General features: G+C 47.2%; 1 protein-coding gene across 5 annotated transcripts in view; it reads left to right on the top strand.

Annotated features, from left to right (window-relative positions):
• Positions 1-21,072, top strand: part of Garnl3 (GTPase activating Rap/RanGAP domain like 3) — a 165,208-nt gene that overhangs the window by 79,189 nt on the left and 64,947 nt on the right. For 3 of the 5 annotated variants that reach the window (XM_057754572.1, XM_057754571.1, XM_057754574.1), the window contains 5 exons: positions 4,543-4,642; positions 7,120-7,238; positions 12,459-12,523; positions 13,575-13,638; positions 17,453-17,479. In XM_057754572.1, the coding sequence (XP_057610555.1) occupies positions 4,543-4,642; positions 7,120-7,238; positions 12,459-12,523; positions 13,575-13,638; positions 17,453-17,479 (375 nt within the window). Of the gene's footprint in view, positions 1-4,542; positions 4,643-7,119; positions 7,239-12,458; positions 12,524-13,574; positions 13,639-17,452; positions 17,480-21,072 lie in introns of those variants that run through there. The other 2 variants (XM_057754575.1, XM_057754573.1) reach the window with 2 other exon arrangements.

The following is a 21,072-nucleotide window of genomic DNA, read 5'->3' as shown; positions in this document are numbered from 1 at the left end:
GCACCACCACAGCACCTCAGCACCTCAGAATGTCTGAAAAGAAGAGGCCTGGGATGCCCAGCGCTTAGCTGGAGATCATGGGGAAGTGAGAGCACTGACATACGGTGCCAACAGGAGACAGGGTGATGCATCCTCTCTGGAAATCTGTCTGTCTGCTACTACTAGAACCAAACGCATAAGAGTGTGTATTTCCACTGAGGCCAGAGTCCTATTCACAGTAGCTTTGGTTGCGTATACTCTAAACCATACAGTTAAACATCCACAAATAGGTGAGTGAATACATCAGTCTTGGCGTTTGTCCTGTGGTGATGAAAAAGCAGGAATCACTGCATGAACAAAAAGATGAATGTCACAGACATAGTACTGAAGGATGAAAAACCAGGCTTAAGTGCACACACGTGATGCATTTCATTCCTGTGAAGTCCAGCAGCAGATGAAACTACCCATGGCGAGAAAAGTCAAGCTGTGGTTGGGTAATGGCTGGGGGCTGCCTGGAAACATTGTATCTCTGTCTCAGTCACTGTTACAGGGTTGGACACGTGGAAATCAGTTGCCTTCACCCTCCTGTGTTTCCTTTGCTCTCTGTCAGTGCTGCAGGCCATCAGGATGCAGAGTTCCTTTTCTGAGAGGTCCTGGCAGGGTTTTCTTGGTCCTCCATTTCTTGTCAGCTCCCATGTATACACTTGTCTCTCCTGCTTGTGTGCATTTAACAATGGACAGAATGGGTCTGGTTTTGCAGGACTCACAGGTTTTGGGTATTGGGTTCCCCACTCCATCTCAGTTAAGTATTCAGTGAAGATACAAGTGGAAAAGCTTTTTAGTCTTTAGAAAAGACCTCATACTTAATACCTCACTCTCAGTAGAAGTGCACAACATGGCCACGGTCCTGTCTTTTGCTTTCAACTGCTGTCTGCCTCTCCCTGAACTATTCTGTTCTGCAGTTGTGGTGCTTAGCCCTGGGGTAAGGACTTGTGTGGCCAAGGCAGGAGCTTCAAAGGATCTGACAGTCAAGCCTATGGGCTCCTCTCAGAGTTTTGTTTTTAAATGCAAAAAACACAGACTATGATAAAGGGGAAACATTTTAAACATAATTTATCATGCCATGATTCATAGGATTTTTAATGCATTAGGGAGCCAATCCAGCAGCAGGTTTCAGAAACTCTGTAATGTTGATCCCTGGTATAGACCATTGCTTCTCAAAGTTCATTGTCACTAGAGTCTCCTGCATGTTTGTTCATAGGAAGGAGGACCTGGCTTTGGGCCTCAGTACTTCAGGGAGAGAGGGATGGTTGGAGGGGAGAAAGAGGAGTGCGAGAAAAGAGAAAAGAGAAAAGGATGAAAAGAAACAATGGAAAAAAAATTCGCAGGCTCCACCTAGAGCGTTCTGGGGCAGCAGCTAGGTAGCAGAGCCACATTGCACATTTCAGCGCATAGAGAAGCACTGAGCTAAGGCTCTGCTTGGAAGAAAATTCTGTTGTTTCTCCAGCTAGGTCTTGGAATCTCCAGAAGCCTGACTGTGCCAGGGCCACAGAGTTCTCTCCAAGCTCTCCTGAAGCTTTTAGGGTCCATGACACCAACCTCTATGGAGTCTGAGTGGAGGAGGCCAGCTTGTTGGGTGGAGTAAGACCTGAGGCTGGCCAATGTACTCCAGGGTCATGCCTTGGCTCTGTGTACCTGGTTGCACAATGGAGAGGTCTGTGGAACAGGAGTACTGCCAGGGGCTCTTGGTTAGAGACTAGTGAGTGTAGATAATGAAGCATACAGAAAGCCTCCCAAGAGTAGAAGCCAATTTGCTGCTCCTGAGTCACCCCAAAAGGTCAAACAGAGGGAACACCTTGGGGTGATCACGGTTAACCTTTCCAACAGGGGGCACATAGGCAGCTTAAGCAAGTTTATCTTGATGAGCGGAGGACAGCCTTAGCTACATAGTGCTCTGACTAGGTTTGCAGACCCTGAATATGTCTGTGGAGGTGCACCAGACAGCCACAGGATAAAGAATGCTTTACTGAAATAAAAGCAAGGAAGGGAGGACACTACGTGCTTCAAAATGCCACTGTCAGAAAAGACAAAAATCTGAAAATGTTCTAAAGGGCGTCTAAATGAGATGCAGCAACAAAATGATTATGTGCTGAAGGGGTGGGGTGGGTGGAGCTTGCTTCGGTGTTATGTTGACAAACTCGAAATATAGATGATAATATATTGTAGAGATGTGGAATTTCCAAAGTTGATACAGCTGAATTGCATGGTGTAGCTCAATGGTTGAGTGCCTGCCTAGCATATGGAAGGATCCAGATTCAATCCCCAGCACCAGGAAAAGGGCTGTATTCTAGTTATGTAAGAAAAGACCCCTTTCCTGAGAAACAGACACTGTTCAGGGATAAAGAACTTTTACTTGTGTAACTCAGGGAAAGCATGGCTGTACTGGATAGGTGACTCTGTGGGTAAGATCCTCACAGTACAAACATGACGACCTAAGAACAGATTTCCAGCACCCATGTAAAAAGCCAGGCATGGCAAGAGGCACCTGTAATCCCAGCACTGGTGTGGAGGTTAGAGACAGATGGAGCCCTGGAACTTACTGTCTGGAAAGCCTAGCCAATCAGGGAGCTTCAGGTTCAATGAGAAACCAGGTCAAAAGCATTAAGTAGATAGTAACATCAGAGAAGCAGCCAGCGGATCAGCAGACGCCCTCAGGAACATGACACATCCATCTTTTTAAAAGTCTAGTGGTTCCCTTCCTGTTCCCTTGGCGTGCGCACATGTCTCGCTGTCTCTCTCTCTATCTCTTGTCTCTCTCTCTCTCCCTCAATAAATGTTTTATGGCAAATAAATAAATAAATAAATAAATAAAAGTCTAGTGGTCTGTTCAGAGAATATACCACAACCTAGTAGGGAGGTCCAGAAATCAAAGAACCATTCAGTCTTAGACCTATTGCAACGTAATATTTAATCTCATCTACAAAGATTTGGCACAGAAAAATTTTGAAAGCCTCCTTGTAAATTTAGAATTGATGAAAACCTCTTCAATATGATAAAAAGAACTGATCAGAACCATCTAGAAAGTCACCAAGGCATGTCAGAGTCACAACACATGCCCTGTATAGTCTGCTTCCCACCGTGGCAAAGGTAATGCCCTTGGAGCTTCTCTCCGGTGACTTTAACAGTCTCAGCCTGGCCATCAGGATGTTCCCTGGAAGGGTGTTTAATGTCTCATAAAGACAGGGAAAGAGGGACTGAAGATATGGCTCAGATTAAGAGCACTTACTGCTCCTGCACAAGGCCCAGGTTCAGTTCCTTGTACCCACATGGCAGCTCACAACTGCTTGTAATTCCAGCTCCAGGAGATCTGATGGCCTCTTCTAACCACTGTGTCTATCTGTCATCTTCCAATCTGCATGATTTGTTATGATTCTGTGTCATTAAGAAAAAAAGATACCTGCATATGGGTCGGGGGAGACTGTGTTAGTCAGAGTCTAAAGCTACAGAAGTGATGGAATGAATATCTACTTGGGAGGCAGAGACAGGTGGATCTCTGTGAGCTCGAGCCCAGCCAGGTCTACATAGAGCTAGTTCCAGGACAGGCTCCAAAACTACGGAGAAACCCTGTCTCAAAAAAAAGGGGGGGAGGAGAGCTATTAGATTGGCTTACATGATGGCTGTCTTCACACTGGAAGGGCGGAGAACCCAATCGCTATCTGATGCACAAAGATAGATGTCTCAGTAATCCCAGTCTGGTACTGAAAGCCTAGAAGATTCCTGGAGATCCACTGGTCTTCAGGGTCCTGGTATCAGCAAAGAATAACAACAGCAGTCATGGCAGCAGCAGAGGTGTTGACCCAACAAGGCACAAAAACCTTTTCCCTTGGACCTCCTATTTCAGGCCTCCACCAGAAGGTGCTCACACACACACACACACACACACGGTAGATCCTCCAACCTCAAATAACCTAATGAAGAAATTCTCTCACAGATGTGCCCGGTGGCTTCTCACAGATGTACCCAGTGACTTTCCTCTTAGTTAATTCCAGATCAGTCAAGTGGGCAGCCAAGATCAGTCATCATATATACAATAGCTATCTTTTGATAGGGTTGCTCATTGTGTTTGTCCACGTTTTCCACACCAGCTGGGTAATTGCTAAGATGCATTTAAAAATTCTACAAAGCAAACGAACTTGAGTAAGATGCTAAGATATGTCCCCTGGGTGCAGTGTGCTGGTGGTAGGGTGGTAAGAATCAGTGCCCTGGGGACAGTAGTTTCCATTTACTGGGATTCCATAGGCCAGAGGAAAGAAAGGCTTTCCACTGCTGTTAGAACTGGGTCCGCTCGTCCTTATTCCTGCAGCCTGCAGGCTTCTAGAATGTGTCTTTGATGTGACTTGTTCCCACATGTCACTGCTAGTGAGAGCGTGTGGTTACAGCCTTTATGTGTAGGCTTTTAATGGTGCCTTTTTTCCCCCTGGTTCTTTGGCTTCCGGTCTGTTGCTAGCTTCGTGTTCATTTTCTAAGTACACCTTTTAACAACACAGCTTTGTTCCATTGCAGAACACGGCTGCTCTGCCAGGGACTTGGCGAAGAACAGACGTGCACTTAGAAAACCCAGAGTACCACACCCGATGGTATTTCAAGTATTTCTTAGGACAAGGTAATTACACCTTCATGGCAGCTGGGGGAAGAAGGGATGCTCAAAACTGCATGATCTCCAACACCCTGCCTGAGTGGACAGTGTCAGAGCAGCTCACATCAGGGTCCGTGACGAGCTTTGTAGTTGAGGGCTAAACTCGGAGCTTTCTTGACGGGGGCTACTGTTTGGGAGGAGTGTTGTGGGGCTGGGTTTTGTTGTTGGGGATTTTTGTTTGTTTGTTTGACTCGGTTTTGGTGGAGGGGTTGGGTTTTTCTCATCACAGGGTTTCTGTGTGTAGCCCTGGCTTGTTCCGTTCCTGGCCTCCAACTCCAGGATCTGTCTGCCTCCGCATGTGCCTCTGCCACCGGCTTGTTGTTTTAAGCCTGGTAAATGGGGACTTAGCTCATCTCGTCTTTGAGAAATAAGAATTTTCAGGATGGAAAAGGCTTTAACTTAGCAAGGTCAGTACACGCCTGCGCGAGCTTTCAAGTGTCTAGTTTGAGACCGTAAAGGACAGCAGTGATTTCCCTGGCAGACCTCAGCCATAGGACTGTGGCTCTACCACATTCACTCACCAGTGACATGGATTCAAGCTCCACCCGCTGTCTGGCGGGCAGTGCACATTGCAGAGGGGTACAGTGCAAAATGAGGCCATCCCCTGCCCTCGTGGAGCCTGGAGAATGGGTTTGTAACTTGATTCTGCTCTCCTAACCCGAGGACTTGGACGTGGCTTCACTGTCTGTAAAGCGGAGCTATTTCTAGTCCTTCCCTCGAGGTCTGAGCAAAGCTTCTGATGAAATTGCAGAAATAACACATAAGTCAGTGCCTGACACATGCCAGGAGTTCAGTCGCTCATAGATTTTAGACTACATTTAGAGAGAACACATGGAAAGACAGAAAGCAGGTGTGTTGCTAATGAGAGGGGGCTGGGAATGGGGAAAAACTAATGTGGGAGGTGACATGTCAGAGAAACTCAATGAGACATCCATTGTAGAGCATGATTGATGTGGGATGGCCTTCTGTATGCTGTGAATATGTATTCTTCCCTTTAATAAGAACCTGCTTTGGCCTGTGGCAGGATAGAATATAGTTAGGCGGGAAACAACCAGAGAGAGAAAGAAGGCAGGGTGAGAGAGATGTTAGTGACCACCTATAAAACAAGATACCAGAACACCTAAGGAAACACCACGGCCACATGGCGACATACAGACTATTAGGAATGGGTTAATTTATAGGTGAGAGCTAGGCAATAATGCCCTAAGCCATCAGCCAAACAATATATTAATATTAGCCTCTGAGTGATAGATAATTCTATAAAGTTGCTGGTCCAGCGGGCAAGAGAGAAACTAATCCAGTGGGCCCGGGCAAGACAGAAAAGCCTCCGGCTACACATGATTCTCAAGCCAGGAAATGAGAGCAGTGTCTTTTTAAAACCTGTTAGAGGCTCAGAGGGTAAGAGTGAGGGGAATTACTCTGCGACGTGACAACCTGAGTTCAAATCCCCAGGCCCATGTAAAATATCTGCGCATGGCTGAACATTCCTGTAACACAACACTGGAGAGACAAAGACGGGTGGATCCTGGTGGCTCTCTGGTCAGTTAAGTAAGAGGCCCTGCCTGAAGACAGCAAAGCTGAGAGCAATGAAGGAAGACAGTATCTCCCTTTGGCTTCCTAAGTCACAGACAGGCATGCACACCCATACACCATGTGTGTGCAACACACATACATAGCAATGTGCTGCACACGGGAAAGAAAAACTGTTGCAGTATTATTCTAAAAGGTTAAAGTTCAGGTCTGGCCAGGCAAGGTTTGCATAGGTGGGTAGGAAATATAGAAGCATTTACAAAGAAAGAAATGTGCCAGCCACCTTCCCCAGGGCTGTGCCCGGAGTGCCCACAGCATTGGCTTTATAGCAAAAAGGTTTCTGTGAGTTTGAATGTCAGCAGCATCCAAAGAGGTAATGCATAACCTACCTCAAACTGGTTTAAATAAGAAGGAAATGAACAAAGTTTGAGGCCAACATAGTCTATGTAACAAGCTATAGATAAGCCAGGGAAAGCCCTGTGGTCAGTGGTGTCAACAGTTCAATGATATTAGAAACCCAGGCCCTTTTTCCTTCTCTGCTTCCCTACTATTGGTGTGATGGCTTTGCCCCCCTTATGACCACAAAAGGCTGCAATAGCTTCAGACATCACTTGATACTGCAACATCCAGGGGTAGGGGGTGTCTTTAGAGTGGGAAGTCTTTCCAGAAGGCTCTTGGCAGATTTCTCATCCTGTCTCAGCTAACACTGAATAACATACTCGTTTCTGAGCCTGTAGCTGGCAAAGGGAAGTGGGCACACAGTGCTCAGTTCCTACCCATGCCAGTCTTAGGATAGCAGGGCACATAGTGGTCAGTTCCTGCCCTCGCCAGTCTTAGGAAGGCTGCTCGTGTGGGCACTGGTCACTGCTGGCTGAAGGAACCAGCTGGGTCTTCACCAACTACCTCTTCTCCAGTCCATCAGAACTACATTGGAAATGATGCGGAGAAGAGCCCCTTCTTCTTGTCTGTGACCCTTTCTGACCAGAACAATCAGCGTGTCCCTCAGTACCGTGCAATTCTGTGGCGGAAAACAGTGAGTATCTGACTCGCACTTACACTAGTATCTCCTGTACAGCGCGTGCCGGGAGGGCCTTATTCAAAGTCCGGTTAGCCTGTTGTCAAGTGGTTCCCCTCACTGTAGATAATTCAGAATGTCATTATTCTGAGCTGGGACCACCAAGCCTGACGGTAACAGCAGCTTCTCCCCATCTCTAAGCCACAATCAGACACAACCACTTCCTAAGTCTTGGCCTCAGGGGAATGGCAGTGGGTTTTATAGAGTGCATTAGTTCAATAACCTTATCTACTACACTTGGGAGTTTAGTGGTAGTGGTATGTTCACTTTTGTTTGTGGACTGGAGGGGAGGACATGAAGGGGTTTGTTTGTTTTTGTTTTGGGGGACAGTCTCATATAGCATGGATTATCTTCAAACTCACTTTGTAGTTAAGGATGACTTTGAACTTCTGGTCCTCCTCTCTCTAACTCCTGAGTGATGGAGTTATGCACCACCATACCCGTGTATGATGTTGTAGGGCTCAAACACAGGCTTCACGCATGCTAGGCTCTGCCACCTGAGTCACATCCTCAGCCCTAGTTTTGTTTGTTCTTATTTATTGTTTTGTTTGTTGAGATAGGATCTAACTTTGTATTCATGAACTTGCTATGTTGACCAAGTTGGCTGCAAACTTTACAATCCTCCTGCCTCAGTCGCCCGAGTATTGGGCTTTTAGGAGTACACCACCACACCCAACTAACCCTAGCTATTTTTTAATTACTTGTAATTTTATGTGTGTGAGTGTTTTGTCTGCATGTACATCCGTGTGCCATATGTGTGCCTAATGCCCAGGGGGCTCAGAAGAGGGCACCCAATTCCCTAGAACTGCAGCTGTAAGTGAGTATAAGCAATCATATGGGTGCTGGGAACCAAATCTGGGTCCTCGAGAGGAACAGTTACTGCTCTGAACCACTGAGCTGTCTCCTCAACCCCGACCCGAGCTATTTTTAATAATTAAATCTGTGGACTACCCTACCTTTTAGTTATTTTGGGAGAACAGACCATTATTATCTGGCTATAGCCCCTATGGTGTCCCCATCTCACAGCCAACACAAGCATCCAGCTGCGCTGCTGGAATTTGTCTTAGATTTCATATTTTCCTTATGTGCTTTTATTGTCTACTTGCTACTCTGATTCAGAAATTTGTTTTCTAGTAATTCTTGTATTTGATTTTTTTAAATAAGTTTATCCCATTATTCTCTTCTGTTCATATTATTTTCTAGGTCATTTTTACACAGACAATATGATACCCTGTAAAAGCGAATACACATACAAAAACTCACACCCCTGCACACCTACATGCACACATGCACATATATCAATAGGGTAAATTTAAATGACCTAAAAAGAAGGGCTGAAGATAAGACTGTTGATTGGGTGCTTGGCCAGCATGCACGAAATCCTGTGTTCAGTCCCCAGCATTGCGTAAACCAGGTGTGGTGGCGCATGCCTGCAATCCCAGCGCTTGGGAATCAGACGCAGGAGAATCAAGAGTTAAAAGTTATCCTCATTTACATAATTAAAGTTTGAGGTCATCTTGGGATATGAGACTCTATATCACAAAGAAAAAATTTCTAGGAACCACTACTATTCAACAAATTATGATTAGGCACTTCAAAAGTAGAGAGCTAAAGCAGTAAAGAATAAAAACCTAATGTTTATTGTGCACTTACTATAGTCTGGAGCAGCGGCTCTCACCCTTCCTAATGCTGTGACCCTCTGAAACACTTCCTCATCTCCCGGTGACCCCTAACCATAAAATTCTTTGTTGCTACTTCATGGCTGTAATTTTGCTCCTGTTATAAATCATAACGTAGCCATCTGTGGTTTCTGATGGTCTCAGGCAAACCCTGTGAAAGTCACTAGACCCCCGAAGGGGTCACGACACACAGTTGAGAACCACTATGCTTGATAATTTCTTAACTACCTGCTGTTAAATGGCAGGGCCAAAGTCCCTCCCAGTCGATGACACACCAGGTGTATCCCAGGGCTCAGTGACCAAGGTATCACTACTGTACATAGTTAATTCTGTATGCGAGTCTCTGACTCACTGTGTCTTCCTTCGATGTCCCCACCATGTGGCAGAACGTCGGGCACACAGGCTCAGCTCGGGAAGTAGATGGCACCAAAGTCTAGCTTAGCATCTCTGGATGCTGCTGCTTCCGTTTAAGTAAACTTGTATAGTATTTTCAGAAGTTGTCTTGTTTTGAAGCAGATTTGGGGTAAAAATCTTTTCTGTGTTGCCCATGATCTTATTTCCAGCAGAGGCGTGTTCATAACAGGGCACCTTAGTGGAACCAAGGTTTACAGGGACAGGTACTTTCCAAGACTCAAAAGAGCTGGAAGGCCAACACATCTTCTCCCCGTGCCACCACCATAGCTGGACCATCAGCCTGCTACCAGCACAGCTGTGTGACAAGCAGAGCCATGAACGGGTCTAGGAGACCCTGACTTGTGTGTGCCCAGTTTCTGGAATGCCTGCATTGTAGTCTCTGCCCATTGTTCCCCTGGTGACAAATAACCGTGCTTTCATTCAGAGCCCCTGTCTCATGAACCAGGCAGGCGCGTGTCCTCTTTGGGAAGACCGTCGTCTTTTCCCTCTCCCTGCCCCTCTAGCGATTGATATGTAGGTGCGTGAGGAGAAGGTTGAGGTCTCATGGCAGCAGAACACACTTGAGTCAGGGGTTAACATATAGAATGAGTTATGTACAGTGTGGTGCGTGCCCCATTCCCAGGTTATTTTGGTATTTTTTGTGACATCTCTCATATGACCTTTGGGATAGAGCTGGTCCTTTCTGCTTTTGTAGGTCAGGGGAAAGCTCGTGTTCCTGAAGTCTGTGGGTCTTGCTGTTTTTCCTTGCGTGTGGCCCAAGCTCTGGTCCCTGCTAGTCTCTGGACCTCAGCTCTACAGCTTACCCCAGGCCTCACCCCTGCAAGCCTTGGCCTTAGGTCCATATCTGTTCTCTTGCCGGGCATCCACACTGGCAGCTCCTACCCTACACCTTGTCTCCACAGGTGCCACGTGGGCTTTAGCTCCTATGAGAGCATTGTTGTGCGTGCCTACAGGGCTCTCTCGGCTATCTCTGCAATGTTTTCCTGTGCCATCATGGCCTCCTTCTCCTCTCTTCCTTCCTTCCCACCTCTGCTGACTTCCAGGGATGAATTTACTTGATACCCCATCATCTTCCTTCTTGGCAGCCACCTACATCCTTACCTTAGATGGTTGCTGGATACTGAGCAAGGGCAGGCAGGCAGGACAAACGCAGGGGAAACTTGGCTTATTTCCATTTCTGAAGGAGTTGTCTGTATTACATATAGACTGTGGTCAGCACCCTGAAGGTGACAGAGCTAATGAAGATTCTGAGACCCCTGAAGATGAGGTCAGGGAGATCTTCCATATGGAGATCCAAAGGGTAAATGCTGTAAGCACAGGCAAACTAGAAGGGGAAGCTGGAGAATAGTCTAGGCAGAGGAACAAGAATTAACAGACAAAGCAGTATTTTGTGGAGCTGCTCTTAGCCACCATTAGAGAAGTGTAGACGTGACATTTAAGCCCCCAGATCATTGTGAAAGCTGCCTAGGGCTGGCCATTGGGACCATTAATCCCACTAAGAGTGTTCATGCCTTCATCTAAATCCTCCCCTGTAGGTGCTAAACTTGTGGGCCAACAGCAGGGGAAGTTTTGCTCATAGCTACAAATGGAAATATTGAAGGGGGAGAAAATTAAAATCAGAATTATCAGCAAAAGCCAGTTACTACATTCCTGTAAATGCAAGCTGATAAAAGATAAAATAGGTATAGATATTGTAACTGTAATTCTTGCTTTATAACTGTTTTGTTATATGTAATTTTACTATGTTAAAATGAAAGCCTTCTTTTTTTGTTTAAACAGAAAAAGGGGAAATGATGGAGGAGGGTCATCTGTCTATTTGTTACTTTCATTGGTTAATAAAGAAACTGCCTTGCCTTTTTGATAGGGCAGGATTTAGATAGGTGGAGTAGACAGAACAGAATGCTGGGAAGAAGGGAAGTGAGGCAGATGCAGACCAGCCATCAGGTCAGACATGCTGAATCTTTCCCAGTAAGCCACCACCTCGTGGTGCTACACAGATTATTAGAAATGGGTTGATCAAGATGTGAGAATTAGCCAATAAAAGGCTAGAACTAATGGGCCAGGCAGTGTTTAAAAGAATACAATTTGTGTGTTGTTATTTTGGGTGTAAAGCTAACCGTGCAGGAGCTGGGCGGCGGGAAGCAGCCCACAGATCCTTCTACAGCAAGCTGGCGCTGGAAGCTGTGGGAAGTTTGGCTATCAGGCTCTGCCCAGCCCCCCACACCCACAAGCCCATGCTGTCTAAAGGTAGCTAGAAGACCAACCAAACACATAACCCTTCTGCAAGTAGTCTGTCTGTGTGTCTGTGCTTGGTTTTTAAGGTGTTGGGGATGGAGCCAGGATAACGCACGCTCTAGGCTAGTGAGTATCCCCACTACTGTGTGGATGTTATCTGAACACGTGGGGAAGATTTTTATATAGAAACGATTCAGACTCACTGTAGAAATTCCACCCAGAAAACACAGCAGGTGCAAAGAGGAGAATCAAAGTCTTCTGCTCAGAGAAGTTATAATATCTCCTTCTGGGAGGCTCTACACATGCATGTTGTCAGGTGAACATACATGTGCACGCATGCATGCACACATCCATTGTTATACAAACCAGGTCATGTCCAGCCTGTACTTCTGAATCTGCACAGTGCTCCCCCTGGTTGCCTGATATGTGCAGATACAGGCCTCCACCTAGGGCATTTGATGTTTCTACCAGAAAATACAGAGTGGTTTTATTTGAATATTGACTCTTGAAAGCTGCAAACAGGAGATGGGAAAGGAGAGCTGTGCCAGATTGTAGTGAAGAAAACCACAAGTCCACAGCCCCTGGCTCCTGTCCACATAGTTACTCATGAAGATATCATTGTCAGTTCCCACAAGCTGTACTGGGCTTGTCTTTTGAACATCCTTTGGCTCAGCTGTCTACCATGGTACCAAGACCCAAGGCCTGGTGTGTTAAGTTCTGCTCAGAACCAAAAGTGCGTATGAGAGGGGTGCCGTCAGCCAGAGTAGAGAGAAAGAACAGGCATGGTTTTACCACAGCGACCGGGTGAGGCTCTTCAGACTCATCACTGATGGTGCTTTGTTTCTTCCAGGGTACGCAAAAAATATGCCTTCCTTACAGTCCCACCAAGACACTGTCTGTAAAGTCCATCTTAAGGTGAGTTCTCACGGACAGTAAGAGGCCCATGCGTGTGGATTGTATGTTCCTGGGATCCTTGCGCATTCGCTTTCCTTAACTGGCATGCCGGGCATTCCCTCTTAGAGTCTCCAAGGCAGCCCCAGAGAGCAGGACAGATGATGAAACGGAGACTCAGAGCGAGGCCAGGGTTTCCAGTGGTGGCTAAGCATCCCTCTGTGCTGTGCCCTTCGCCTGCTGCATGTTTGTTTGTTTTCCTTGTGCTCGCTTGGATACTTTGGGTTTAGAAAGAAAATCAAGAAATCTTTTCATTTCATTTTTATACTTTGAAATAGAAACCCAGATGTCAGGAAAGGTTTCCTGGGGGGGGGATGTGCCTTATTCTTCACTGAACAGCGAGTGAAGGGATTGGAACATCTGGCTCCTGCCCGTTTCCCACCTCCCTCTCAAATCTCTCCCAGACCTGGGGAAAGCTGCCACTCAGAGCCTGTCACTCTGTCCCCAGCTAAGATACTGCATCCTAATGACAGTAGCCTCTCTGTCAGACACTGTGCTGAATGCTTCCCAGCATCTGCTCACTGACTCTAACTCGGCTGCATGAAGTCCACCTGCGATTGCCTCCATTCCCCTAAGAGGACTCAGGCCTCGGAGAGCAGGAGAGACTCTGCAGAGCTAGTTAACTGCAGGGTTTAAACTAGGTGTCTGTGGCTCTGGGACTCGACAGTAAAGGGTATCGTAGACGTATGAAATTGTCAGTAACAGAACAATAAATAAGTCAGTAGCAATCTGGGAGACGAGCAGGACAGAAGGCCGCCTGACGCTGACGTTCCTAACGACTGCCACTCTCTCCCTGCATGGGTGTCCTGAAGGGACAGCTACCCATGGCAGTTGGTGACGTTCACGAAGTCGCGCACCTTTCCTTCACTTGCTGATCTGCGTTTCCAGTATCAGGCCCTTCAGAGAATCTACTATGACTTTTCTAGACAACATTGTCTGTCTTCTCCAGAGAACTGCACTTACTCCCTCTTGCTTCAGCTCCCACCTCACTGACTCACTCTGTTTGCTGTTTCAGTGCCATGAACCTGGACAAGTTTGAGAAAGGCCCTCGGGAAATCTTTCACCCCGAGATACAAAAGGTAAAGGAAGCTGTGGGCTTCATAGCAATGCGTGGACTCGGTCTCACCTTGCCAGGATGGTAGGGCAGGCTGGTCTGCCCAGAGAGAAGGAAGTGTGGTGTCATGATGAGGGTCAGAGGTGTCTGTGTGTGTGGAGAGAGAGAGAGAGAGAGAGAGAGAGAGAGAGAGAGAGAGAGAGAGAGCGCAGTTGTGCCTTCATCGTGCAGCTGTGACCGATTTGGCTCTGAAAATTTAGAACTGTAGCCATCCTCCCTAGGATGCCAGCCAGCAGAGCAAAGCTGAGCTTCCAGGAGGTGGGCTGTGCCCACCTAGATGACACGGAAGAAGCTTGAGAGGCAGCTTGAGCTGTGTCCAGGAGGCAGCAGAGGTCTGTAAGCAGAGTGAGGTGGATGAGTTCATTTGCAGGGGTACCTCAGATGAGATGTGGAGGACTGAGCAGACCACAAACAGTTATTTTCTGTATCCCTTAAAGGTAAGCTTTGAACTGAGGTCATCGTTGCTAAACCCGGACGTACAGAGTGGAATGTCCTCGTGCCTCTGCTTCCATTTAATTTATAAAATACTAGGGAAGTGACTTCTGCAAGTCACTGATTTCCACATGCATGTCAAAGCACTGTGTGCATCTGCACACACAGACACGTGCTAAATAAATAAATAAACAGTAAAACAGTATTTGTACCCTGCTAGAATAAACTCAGGCAAAATTTAGTGTGTTAGGTTCAACTAAGCAAATTTAAGATACACTATGCTTAAAGTGACTTTGGAAACCTTAAGAACAAATTAGAAGTATAAATACATCCATAGCAATGTGTCTTTACTGCTTCATTGTACAACTTAGATTTTAAAAAAAAAAAGACAGGATCTCACTATAAAGCCCATGCTACCCTAGAACTCACTTTTTAAACCAGGCTGACCTCAAGCTCACGTCCTTCCTGCCTTAGCCCCAGCAGTGCTGAGAGCATGGTGCCTGGGAGTGATCCCCACTCCGAGACACCACCCCAGAGTCCTGGAGGGGCAGTCCTGTGTGCTGTGTGTCAGCTGCTGTGCTAGCTCACCCCAGCTGCCTTCCCTCCCACAGAGTAACAGATGACCAGACAGGCATCGGCAGTACCTGCGACTGACGTCACCATTCTAAGCTGTTTCATGTTCTCCTATAGCTGTGCACCCCCTTACCGAGGAACACTCATGGGCCTCCCTGGGCCTGAGTATGAGGCCCCGTCCCCAAGGTCACACTGTCAGAGCTGCCCCAGCTTCTGCACGTTACTGCTAGGAGCCCTTCACAGTCACAGGATCCACACAGTGAGTGGAAGCTGAACCAGCTGCATTATGAGAAGGAAGGGGGCTGGTCCTATTAGAACACTGTCTCTCTGCTTCTGCTTGCTAGGATGCAGTGACGTTTTTCTTGACCAGATTCCTTCCAGAAGCAATGTGTGTGATTAAGTTGGCTTTAAATAAGTGGAAAGTGGGATCTCTGTGTTTTCTTCCTGCCTCTCTATCACCTTGTATCCTAGACAGTTGTCGATGGCTTTCCTGGTACCAGGGATTGTATAATCATCTACAGAACTAAATCTGAATGTTCAAAGCATGTCTAGGACCTTAAGTATATATAACACTTGCACCCTCTTAAATCTAATATTTGTTTTTTGTTTTTGTTGTTGTTGGTGGTGGTGGTTCTTATGAGGGGTTTTTTGTTGTTGTTTTTTCTTTTTTTGGCATAGGGTGTCTTTATGTAGCCTTTGCTGTCCTGGAACTTTCTCTGTAGACCAGGCTGGCCTTGAACTCACAGAAATCCTCCTCCCCCTGCCTCCTGAGTGCTAGGATTAAAGGTGTGCAACACCACTGCCTGGAAAATATTTACTTTTAAAAAAACTTAATATTAGCTACAAACTGATGCTTAAAATCAAAATTCCATAAAACAATAAGCAGGAATTGGCACAAGTTTGAAGAATGCTTTCAGATCCCCAGAGCCGACTGAAAGCAGTAGTGAGCATCCGTGATCGCAGCACACCAACAGCAAGATGAAAGGCAAAGATGGGAAAATCTTCAGAAGCCTGTGGGTCAGCTTAGCTTGCTGCACACAGTGGAAACCAGTAAGATACCCAATGCCAGACAGTGTGGAAAGCAAGAGCCAACATCACAGATTGTCTTCTGACATCCACACATGACCCACGACACACATGTCTCCCACCATACATACATACATACATACACACACACACATAAACTTGCACACACAGACACAAAGAAAAACAACATCACTAGGACTTTATTAAGAAACACCATTACTGACATAAAATTAGACCTTTCAGGCTAAAATTACAAATTGGGAAACAACAAAAAGAGACTTAGTTGGACCTCATAAATCCAGAAATGAATTTTTAAAACTCTGAATGCTGTCAAATAGATATTGGTCGACCCCAGTGCCTAGCAGGAGCACCCACTTCTAAGCAGATGTAATAGAAACCAAGGAAGATACAAAGGGAATGTGGCCTGGCAGCCTGTGGCATCCCTACTGCCACCAGGGCTGGATGTTGGGCCCCTGGGGACTCCCACAGCCTGCCCGCCAAGGCAAGCCCCAACCAGGCCTGGGACAGTAGCAAAGTGCCCAGTTCTGACACGGCTGGACTAAAGGCCGCTGGGAAGCTCCCAGTGTCTTATTCACCATGATTGTGTACTTGCAGGTGTCAGAAGAACCAGGCCACATGACCTTAACCCATGCTCTGCGGAATCTCCAATTCCTTCCCTGTAATTCTGGAATGACTAGGCTGCGTGGCACGGTGGTTAAGATAGAAGGAAACTACGGAAAAGAGGGTTTTGCAATGAAGTGTGTAATGACATGCAAATAAGAAGTGTGTCCAAAAGTATAAAACACATGGCAGTTTTATTTTTTTCCCTGGATTCAAAAACAATGATGGCCGCATTCCTAACAAAAGAATTTCCTGTGTTAGAAATGACAGAGAGCTTTGTGTACCTCATGTACTTCTTTAGGAATTGTCAGCTTCCCGGTTGACAAGGAGGGTAAGGGCCCCTCAGCATCTTCCTTCCCTATCCTTGTCCTCCTGGCCGCTCTCATGGCTGCCATGGCTTGACTGGAGCCATCTCCCCACCTCCACGCACCCAGTGACCTCTGCTGGAGTCCTTGGCCTTGGTGTCTTCTTGCCAACTTCTTCTGAAGTTCATTGTGAAGTAACTGAGTGTGAAAACCTGTTTGCCGGGCGTCCCCCACGCTCACTCTGTCACTCTCCATAGTGACCTGCACAGGACAAGAGAGTGGATAAGGAACAGACCCAGATAGGCCAAATGATTTGTACACAACACAGTTGTAGGCAGCAGAGCAAGGTCTCAAAGTCAGGACTCTTTAGGGTCACCACTGCTCCTGTTGAACCAGGAGAGGGTCTCTTCAGGGCAGCTGACCTAGTGTGAGGCAAGCAATGGGAGGCAGCGGACCAATTCCTTGACCCCCCTGTCCACCTTTGGCTCTGGTGTTCAGGTCTCTAGTTCTCAGCTGTGTCTCCTTACCAAAAGGATGCTTTCCTGTAGGGTGAGTGTGCTTGATTCAGGGAGGCTGAGCAGTGGTTAGTATCCGATTCCAGAGGTTTTCTGAGAGATGTGTGGCCTAGCCAGGGTTTTGTTTTCAGTTGTTTACTTTTGGTTTTGTTTTTCCTTAAAGAGAGATCCCATAACCAATTTCTGTTCTTTCCAAAATATCATAGCATCAAATCGTGTGAGTATGTAAAGCTTGGTGCTCTCAGAGAACCAAAATCCAGTTATCACCACGATATATAAATGTAACTTCTGAAACTTTCCTTGACAGGACTTGCTGGTTCTGGAAGAGCAAGAGGTGAGTAGTCTATCAGCGGATCTGTCCCCTGCCCCTTAGCAGCCAGTGCCGTCCCTTCGCTGTGAGCGCAGCCCCTTCACTGTGAGCGCAGCCCCTTCTCTGTGAGCGCAGCCCCTTCTCTGTGAGCGCAGCCCCTTCTCTGTGAGCGCAGCCCCTTCTCTGTGAGCGCAGCCCCTTCTCTGTGAGCGCAGCCCCTTCTCTGTGAGCGCAGCCTTCTCTTTGAGTCACACCTTGGTCATCTGCAGTGTGGGCTTGTCCTCACAGAGACCCCTTCGGGGCTGTCCGAGGTCTCCTTCAGAACTTTCCGTACAGCTATCTATAGACCAGTGTACTTAAATCTGCATAATATATGTGAATGCAGTGTAAAGAGGGCTCATTTCCATTCAACTAGGGTGTCTGTGCCTTAGCCACACATTTTACTGCACTAGATGCCAAAGAGATCTGCATGCTTCATTTCGTTACTTCCAGTGTGTGTGTGTGTGTGTGTGTATTGTGCACGTGTGCACACACTCACTTTTCTGTGCGTGTGCCTGTGTGCATGTATGTGTGTCATGGAAATATCCAGCATGTTATCCATAAATAACTGAGTAAGGAATTGGTGGCTTGTGCATATTATCTGTAACAGAAATGAAAATACCATTTGTCTGGTTGCTTGGGTCAAACTTAGTAAAGTCCTAACTCCTCCATTTCTGATACCCCAAGTCTAATCTATCTCTTCACCTAGTTGACATAGCTTTATAAAATGTCCTAAGCTCAAATGTCTCAGTGGCTTTGGCACAATCACTCCAGCCTGCTTTAGTATAGAACCCAGGATCACCAGCCCAGGGATAGCCCCACTCACAGTGGGCTGGGCCCTCCCCCCATCAATCACTAATTAAGAAAATGCCCAGCCAGATTACAGAGGCATTTTCTCAGTTGAAGCTCCCTCCTTTCAGGCGACTTTAGTTGTGTCAAGCTGACATAACGCTAGCCAGGACACTGTCCCGGCAGCAGTATCCAGGAACCAGCAGGGCTGTTTTGAGTAAGGCCATCCTTTCTTAGTGCCAGCGATTCTTCTGGATTCACTGTGAGTTTCTGCTCAGACTTCCCTTTTTACAGAAGGAATATGATTTAGAGAATTAATTCTGTAGATAAAGTTAGAACTAGGGGCTGGACAAGTGGCTCAGCAGTTAAGGGCACGCAGAGCAGGTTCAGTTCCTAGCTCACCACCATCTATAACTCCAGTTCCAGTACCCTCTTCAGACCTCCGCAGGCACCAAGCACACATGCAGTGCACATACATATATGCACATAAAATAAACATAAATAGATCTTTTTTAAATTTAGAAATATTTTAACTTCCAAACAAATAGAAATGTGGCCTTGAGCAGGACCGTGTCCCGAGGAGACCAGTGCCTCTAACTCTCCAGCAGGCAGCTCCCTCCAGGGGCCCAGACTGAACTTGGGTCCTGGAAAACTCCCTACAGCCCTCAAAATGATGTTATGATCCAGTAGTCCCAGATCAAACTTCCTCTCCTAAAATATGAAACAGCTCATTATGTTGACCGACACCCTGATTTTTGAAAACAGATGAATGTTTTCTGCTCATTGTGGGCATCATTCGGGAAGCCTCAGCTACCAGATTATTTCAGCAGAGTCCTAGAATGTTCAAGAACTTAAAACAACACCAGTCTTCCTGGAATGTTCCTGAAGCAGAAGGTTCTATACAATTTCTCATTTAAACTGGGACTCTCTGGAGACAGCAGAGGAAAGAGATGCAGTTTGCCATCATGGCAAACCTGGAGTCATGCCCTCCTTGTAAGTGGCCTAGAACACTGGAAATCTCTGCATGCCAGGGATCCTGGGCAGTCCCCGTCCCGCACCCTCCACACCCTAAGACTTTGTGCTGCCTGAGCCTGGCTGGGATAACGCGTCTTACAAACCCAGCCCTTCCAAGGCCTCAGCCAGGGTACTGGTAGCATGCTGCCAGCCTCACAACAGCCCCGTGAAGTTGCATAAAGTTTTGGCTACCGACATGAGGGCCCCGTCTCAGCTTTGCTCAGTACAGACCTGTCCTGGGAACACTATGTGCTATTGGCAAGAACCTTGGTCAAAAGTCAGGAGGCCTAGATCCCAGCTCTAGTCTGCTGCTCACTTATGACCAGTCTTTGGCAAGTCTCTTCTTCCCTGGACGTCCCTGTCTGTGGGCTGTGGGCCCTTTCTGGTCCTCACGACTTGCTAGTTCTAGTCCTTCTGCCCTGTGCCCTGATCCTGGGCCGCCTAGAAGCCTCCCAGTTTGTTCCCTTTGTCCACTGGTTCTCAGTCTGCTTTCGGGACAGCAGCAAGAACATCTCATGAGAACCTTTTTTGATGCAAACTTCCAAGCCAGATACCAGACCTAGTAAGCTGGAAACACTGGACCGTGAGCCAGTCATCTTCTAGCAACCCCTCCAGGGTTCCCGATGCCTGGAGGCCAAGTTTGGAGGACCACTGCCTCAGACGTTTTGTGATTGCTCTAAAAGGGCTATCCGCTAGACTACAGATTTCTACGGGTGCTTTTGTTGTTGTTGTTGTTTTGGTTTTTTTTTTTTTTTTTTTTCGAGACAGGGTTTCTCTGTGGTTTTGGAGCCTGTCCTGGAACTAGCTCTTGTAGACCAGGCTGGTCTCGAACTCACAGAGATCCGCCTGCCTCTGCCTCCCAAGTGCTGGGATTAAAGACGTGTGCCACCACCGACCGGCTTGGTTTTTCAAGATAGGGTTTCTATGTAGCTTTGGAGCCTGTTGTCCTGGAATTCACTCTGTGGACCGGGTTGGCCTTGAACTCAAAGAGACCCACCTGCCTCTGCCTCCCGAGTGCTGGGATGAAAGGCATGCACCACCGCCACCACCACCTGGCTATAGGTGCTTTTTAAGAGCGAGCAAGCACAGAGAGGTGCCACCATCTTGGAGACACATGATTACTGTCATTTCTCCAGAATAAGGAAGAAAAGTAATGGCCTTAGAAACCCGAATAGGTAGAGGTCCCCGATGAAACTGCAAAGATCGGGGCTGGAGGGTTAGCTCAGTAATTAAGAGTATGCTGCTCTTTCATGGAGCCCAAGTTTGATTCCCAGCGCCCACTCAGGCAACTCATACTACCTCCTGTAAGTCTAACTTCAGGGGTCCCCCACCTCAGGCAACCCATACTACCTCCTGTAACTCCAGCTTCAGGGGTCCCCCACCTCAGGCAACCTATCCTACCTCCTGTAACTCCAGCTTCAGGGGTCCCCCTACCTCAGGCAACCCTTACTACCTCCTGTAACTCCAGCTTCAGGGGTCCCCCACCTCAGGCAACCTATCCTACCTCCTGTAACTCCAGCTTCAGGGGTCCCCCTACCTCAGGCAACCCTTACTACCTCCTGTAACTCCAGCTTCAGGGGTCCCCCACCTCAGGCAACCTATCCTACCTCCTGTAACTCCAGCTTCAGGGGTCCCCCTACCTCAGGCAACCCTTACTACCTCCTGTAACTCCAGCTTCAGGGGTCCCACACCTCTGGCCTCCATGAACACCTGAAGTTGTGTGCACACGCTGCCACACACACAACTTAAAACAAGAAAGTAAGCCTTTAAAAAAA

Source organism: Chionomys nivalis, chromosome 22 (genome assembly GCF_950005125.1).
Source record: "Chionomys nivalis chromosome 22, mChiNiv1.1, whole genome shotgun sequence".
In the NCBI taxonomy this organism is placed as follows: Eukaryota; Metazoa; Chordata; class Mammalia; order Rodentia; family Cricetidae; genus Chionomys; species Chionomys nivalis.
This window is presented reverse-complemented; position numbering and strand designations above follow the sequence as displayed.